This window comes from Pan troglodytes, chromosome 17 (assembly GCF_028858775.2).
Source record: "Pan troglodytes isolate AG18354 chromosome 17, NHGRI_mPanTro3-v2.0_pri, whole genome shotgun sequence".
In the NCBI taxonomy this organism is placed as follows: Eukaryota; Metazoa; Chordata; class Mammalia; order Primates; family Hominidae; genus Pan; species Pan troglodytes.
In genome coordinates this window covers 61,003,168-61,009,167 of record NC_072415.2, presented here as the reverse complement: position 1 = coordinate 61,009,167, position 6,000 = coordinate 61,003,168, and the positions used below count along the sequence as shown (strand labels likewise).

The 6,000-nt window shown below is 40.5% G+C and overlaps 1 protein-coding gene across 8 annotated transcripts in view; it reads right to left on the bottom strand.

Moving 5' to 3' along the window:
- Positions 1–1,044: 1,044 nt before the first annotated feature.
- Positions 1,045–6,000, bottom strand: part of ME2 (malic enzyme 2) — a 69,565-nt gene continuing 64,609 nt past the window's right edge. For all 8 annotated transcript variants that reach the window (XR_010151934.1, XR_010151935.1, XR_010151937.1 and 5 more), the window contains one exon: positions 1,045–1,917. Coding sequence is in view for 4 of the 8 variants with exons in the window: in XM_024350844.3 (XP_024206612.1) it covers positions 1,750–1,917 (168 nt within the window). In the remaining 4 variants the exon portion in view is untranslated. The remainder of the gene's footprint in view (positions 1,918–6,000) is intronic.

The following is a 6,000-nucleotide window of genomic DNA, read 5'->3' as shown; positions in this document are numbered from 1 at the left end:
AGAGGTTGCAGAGATCATGCCACTGCACTCCAGACTGGGCAACAAGAGTGAGACTCTGTCTCAAAAAAAAAAAAAAAAAAAAAATTGGCTGGGCGTAGTGGCTCACGCCTGTAATCCCAGCACTTTGGAAGGCTGAGGTGGGCGGATCGCGAGGTCAGGAGATCGAGACCCTCCTGGCCAACATGGTGAAACCCCGTCTCTACTAAAAATACAAAAATTAGCGGGGCGTGGTGGCGTGTGCCTGTAGTCCCAGCTACTTGGGAGGCTGAGTGCAGGAGAATCGTTTGAACCTGGGAGGCAGAGGTTGCAGTGAGCTGAGATCACACCACTGCACTCCAGCCTGGTAACAGAGTGAGACTCTGTCTCAAAAAAAAAAAAAAAAAGAAAAGAAAGAATCAATTTGTATTCATAGGCAGAAGATGAAAAAAATGAAGTCTCTTTTTTCCTACAGAGCAATATCAAATACTGTGCATGCTCATATTATCGATGAATTATCTGTTGTTGTTACTATCCTAGAATGAGCATTTAAGTTTTCTTCCCTAAAAGCAAGCATGGTAGGCAGATACATTTTCCTTTAGAATTCTTCAATATGCAAGCCACACAAGAAAACTGTTCTGGATAGCCATTATTACCCATTTTACTGGGATTAAAAAAGGCATTTCCCGGATGAACACCAACCTTATTCATCCCCACTTAGCTCTAAATTAATTTTGGTGGTTTAAAAAAATTAAGTCTGCCTTCAATGGAGAAAGAGTTGTCACTACTAATGATATTCAAAGAAACAGTATCATAGTAACATTCCAAAATTATCTCAAGTAATAAAGAGCATCAGTTCTGGAATAAGGGCATAGTTTCTCCAGTTAAATATGACTCATTTTGATGTGAAGCATGACTAATTTAGATTTAAAAAGTCATGTGATGTTCCCATATGAGTTAGGTATCTTATACTCCCTCCTAGAATCATCTAGAAGTAACAAAAATAGGTGTTTTCCATAAGCAAATCTAAATTTCTAGTTGGGCAATAAGATAGCATAACTGAAGCAATTAAATGCAAGATATTTATTAAATAAAAAGGTTACACTATGATTTTTATACACTGTTGAAAACAATGACTTTTATTTACTTAAAGCCAGCAGTAGTTCCCATTACTCTCATAATGTTATAGTTAAGGCTTGATTTATTTCCAGAAAATAAATAGGGTAAATTTTTAATATTTCCCTAGCTCTGTCTGCTATAGGGAATTTCAGAGTATGAAGCTAAGATGAAGCAGATATATAAGAACATTTTTAGATAATGACAATTTTTCCTTAAAATTTGGTGAAAATTTAGTTTCTTCTCAAAATTCTGTACTTCTATCCATAAAAGTACATTTCTATTTTAGTAGCTCTGTAAGAACTAGGCCAGAGAAGAGTATTACCCATAATAGTAAATAGCAAATACTTTGGAAAGTCTGAATTAGAGTACAAGTGAAGACATTCACAAACACACTTTTTACATCTCCTGGATGTGGTATGGGCTGTATGTTAGAATTAAAGCATCACAACTATCTGATTGTAGGGTGCTGGTGGGCAATGCAATCAATCAACACGTCTACCCCAACAGATGTGGAGATGCATGGAAAAAATACATCAACCAAAGTGGTCAGGGAGAACAAAACACAGAAAACACCATAAAACTGAAGACATTATCTCTTCTTGTCTGAAAAAAGGGGTTCCCTGGAGCACAGAAAGTATTTATCGGGGAGTGCTTCTATTCTGTTATCATAGGAGGGCTTGATGCAGATTCTGGCCATTCATACACATCTGGCAGCAGGGAATCATATTCACTCCGCCATATTCTTTCTTTAACATATTTGGCCTTGTCTTCAGGTTCTGGGTATCGGAAAGCCATTTTATTAGCATATAGGTATTCTGTAACCTGAAAAATAAGTAAGGTTATTGTGTAGGCTCTGAGTATTAACCTATTAGAGAGACAATATACTATTATAACACAGGAAAATAAGTTTAGAAGAATGGCATTTTTCTTTTTTCACAATAAAAAATAACATTGCTTTGACTCCTTTCAAAACATTTGGAAACTATGGAAAGTTTAAAAGATCAAACACATTTAAGTTCTACTGTGTCATTCTAGTAAATACATTTAGATAACCTGCCCAGCCTATGTCATTCCTCCCAGTCTTGCTGAAAGAGTGGCCTTTCTAGAGGGGCACAGAGACTATTTCCTAATCATAGCCAACTTGACCAGGAAGAAAACCTAACCCAAGGTGAGAGAGAGGTTTCTGCTCTAGAATTTGGATTAAGAGGCATAGTAATTATTATAAATCAGGATTTAGACACTAGAACTATAAGGTCAGGTGAAGTCAGGGCTAGAACCTATACAGGGGAACTGACATCACTATCACTGAGTGCCAGGCACTTTCTATGTGTTTTACAAGGATACCTCCTTTACTCTCGACAAGAACCCCAGGAGATAAGTGCTATCATTATTCTCATTCTGCATATGAGGAATGAGAGGAGTTTAAGTAACTTGCCCAAAGTAGTTACTTGAGAGCTGTTTCAAACCCAAAGCATTCTGAGTCTAGATATTAGACCCTCAACAGTAAGCTCGACTACTCCCCACCAAAGGTGGCTTGAGTGAATTTCAAATTCTCCACCCAAGCCACACACCATGATTGGTGGTGAGAATAAGCCCTTGAGCCTCAGTTCTGATATAAAATGAGGAATGTGAAACACTTCCTCACAGGGTAGCACAGTGCCTCTCACACAGTAAAGTTCTGAAGTCATGGTTTTATTTATTTATTTATTTATTTAAGATGGAGCCTTGCTCTGTTATGGATTTATTTATTTATTTATTTGAGATGAAGCCTTGCTCTGTCACCCAGGCTGGAGTGCAGTGGCACGATCTCAGCTCACTGCAACCTCCATCTCCTGGGTTCAAGCGATTCTCCTGCCTCAGTCTCCCCAGTAGCTGGAACTACAGGCATGCAACACCATGCCTGGTAAATTTTTGTATGTGCAGTAGAGATGGGGTTTTGCCATGTTGGCTAGGCTGCTCCTGAACTCTTGACCGCAGGTGATCCGCCTGCCTTGGCCTACCTAAGTGCTAAGATTACAGGCATGAGCCACCATGCCCGGCAGGTTTTATTTTAACTTAAAAAAATGTAGTGACATATGGTAGAAAAAATTCAAACAATTATAAGATGTCGCTCTCCTCCTCTAATTCTCATTCCAAATGGTAACCATTATTAAAGTTTCATATTTCAACTTTCTAAAAGAAAAATCTCAGAATAAGATGGTTATTAAAAAATAATCCTTGGTACCAAGAACTCAATCTCAGTGTATTTTGTGATAGAAAATGTGTTCAATTGTTTTCTGTTCTATTATAGAAAACATATTTTACAAATATTTTATTATCACTGACTAGGAAAAAGTAGGGAAGGGCTAGATCCTCAGTGGCAGGTAACTGCAATAAAGATCTGAGGTTAAAAACCTAAGGGCTGGCTGGGCACGGTGGCTCACACCTGTGATCCCAGCACTTTGGGAGGCTGAGGCAGGTGGATCACCTGACGTCAGGAGTTTGAGACCAGGCTGGCCAACATGGTGAAACCCTGTCTCTACTAAAAATACAAAAATTAGTCAGGCGTGGTGGCGGGCACCTGTAATCCCAGCTACTCAGGAGGCTGAGGCAGGAGAATCACTTGAACTTGGGAGGCAGAGGTTGTGTTGAACTGAGATTGCACCACTTCACTCCAGCCTGGGCGACAGAGTTGAGACTCCATCTCAAAAACAAACAAACAAACAAAAAACCTAAGGGCCAAATAAACATAACACATGTCATTAGTACAGTTTGTTGACCAAATTGCTCTTCTCAGTTTTTGTACTAAACAGGAAAAACAGGAATGATATAAAAAGACAGGCAGAGATTTTTGCTTCCAGGAGGATGGAATAAACACACTTTTCCTCATTCCTTCCGACCTTGGAGAGCTGAATACGTGGCCTGCCTGATGTGAGGGGCAGTGGGAGGTGTTCTGAAGCCAGTGAGCAGCATAATTAACATAAATAAATAAATATAAATTTATAAATAAATGAATGAAGGAGAGAAGGCGGCAGACTAGACACAGAAACTCTCACTTGTGGCAGAGCATGGGAGGGAGAATGAGGCAGTGGCCACCATGCATACAATAAGAAGTCAGCTAAAATTTTAAGGAACTGCCAAAGGTCAATGTGAGCTAGTGTTTTATTCTGGAACAACTGCAAGCTTTAGACATAAGGGGGGCTCACACTCACTGCAAATCTCTTTCCCACAGGCTGGTGTAACCACAGAAAAAGATTACGGGCAAGGCATGAGATTGGAGAAAGCTCCTCTTGGTCCTGGAGGCATGCAGGAGGTGACTGGTGGCTGTCAGAGGAGCACACACAGCCCTGCTCATAGAGCCAAAGGGGTGAATCAGTGGCTGTTTGTGGTGGGGACAGACACAAAGCTCTGCCTCCTCTACTCACCACTTCCTTATTTGCTCCTAAAAAGAAAAGCCTATGCCACTGCAGACACAGCACACTCTCTACTCCTGTCTCTGGGGAAACACAGAGACATGAACCTGGGCCTCTGTTGCTATACTAATCCTAAGCAGAGGTCTCCTTCTATGACCTCATGTACTACCTCTCATTTGGACACACCAATTATTTCTCTCTCTTTTTTCTTTCTTAGAGACAGGGTCTTGCTCTGTCACCCACACTGGAGTGCAGTGGTATGATCATAGCTCACTGCAGCCTTGGCCTCCTGTGTTTAAGTGATCCTCCCATCCCAGCCTCCTGAGTAGGTGGGACTACAGGCACATATCACTGTACCCGGCTAATTTTTTTTTTTTTTTTTTTTTGGTAGAGATGAGATCTTGCTTTGTTGTCCAGGGATGGTCTTAAACTTACAGCCTCAAGCCATCCTCCTGCCTTGGCCTTTGAAAGTGCTGTGATTACAGGAGTGAGCCACTCTGCCTGGCCCAGTAATCTCTTAACTGACTAAGATCTTCCAAAATCTCTCCCACCTGTAATATCATTCTATAAATTCTAAAGTTGGACTCTATCATCCTAGTTCTGGGCTCTAAAATCTTCAACTGTTTTGCAGTAGAAGGTAATCATACTCCTTAGCCTGGCATTTGTATATTTGTACAGCTGGCTTTAATATAACTTTCAAATTTTCTTCCATGCCATTTCCCTACCTGTTCCCCCAGGCTCAACTATTATTCCCTGAACATACCATCCTTTACCAATTCCCAATCTTTGCTTAGGTTACAGGCACCAAAACAATGTAATAATAAAATTAACAGTCGAAGCTGGCCACAGTGGCTCACATCTATAATCCCAGCACTTTGGGAGGCCAAGGTGGGCAGATCTCCTCAGCTCAGGAGTTTGAGACCAGTCTGGGCAACACTGCAAACCCCCATCTCTACCAAAAATGCAAAAAAAAATTAGTTGGACATGGTGGTACATGCCTGTGGTCCCAGCTACTTGGGAGGCCGAGGTGGGAAGATCGCTTGAGCCTGGGAGGCAGAGGTTGCAGTGAGCTGAGATCACGTCGCTGCACTCCAACCTGGGTGACAGAGTAAAACTCTGCCTCAAAATAAATAAATAAATTTAATAGTCAAAATGATAAAATTTTATGATCAACTGTATGGAAGTTGAAATTGTGGCTGATAAATTCCACAGTCAATCCTAATGTTTAAGAAAAATCTTAGTAATCTAGAAATAGAAGACTACTTCTTTTAAAAAGTAGAAAATACTTATTTCAATCAAAAGCTAGCATCATATTTAATATTAACATACAAAGATGTTAGCCAGGTGTGGTGGCATGTGCCTCTAGCTACTCGGGAGGCTGTGGCAGAAGGATCACTTGAGCCTAGGAGTTTGAGATCAGCTTGGCAACATAGACTCTGTCTCTAAATTGAAAAAAAAGTACAAGAATACTCTTATCAACCTAATTGCTTAAGACTATTCTGCAGTTTCAGCT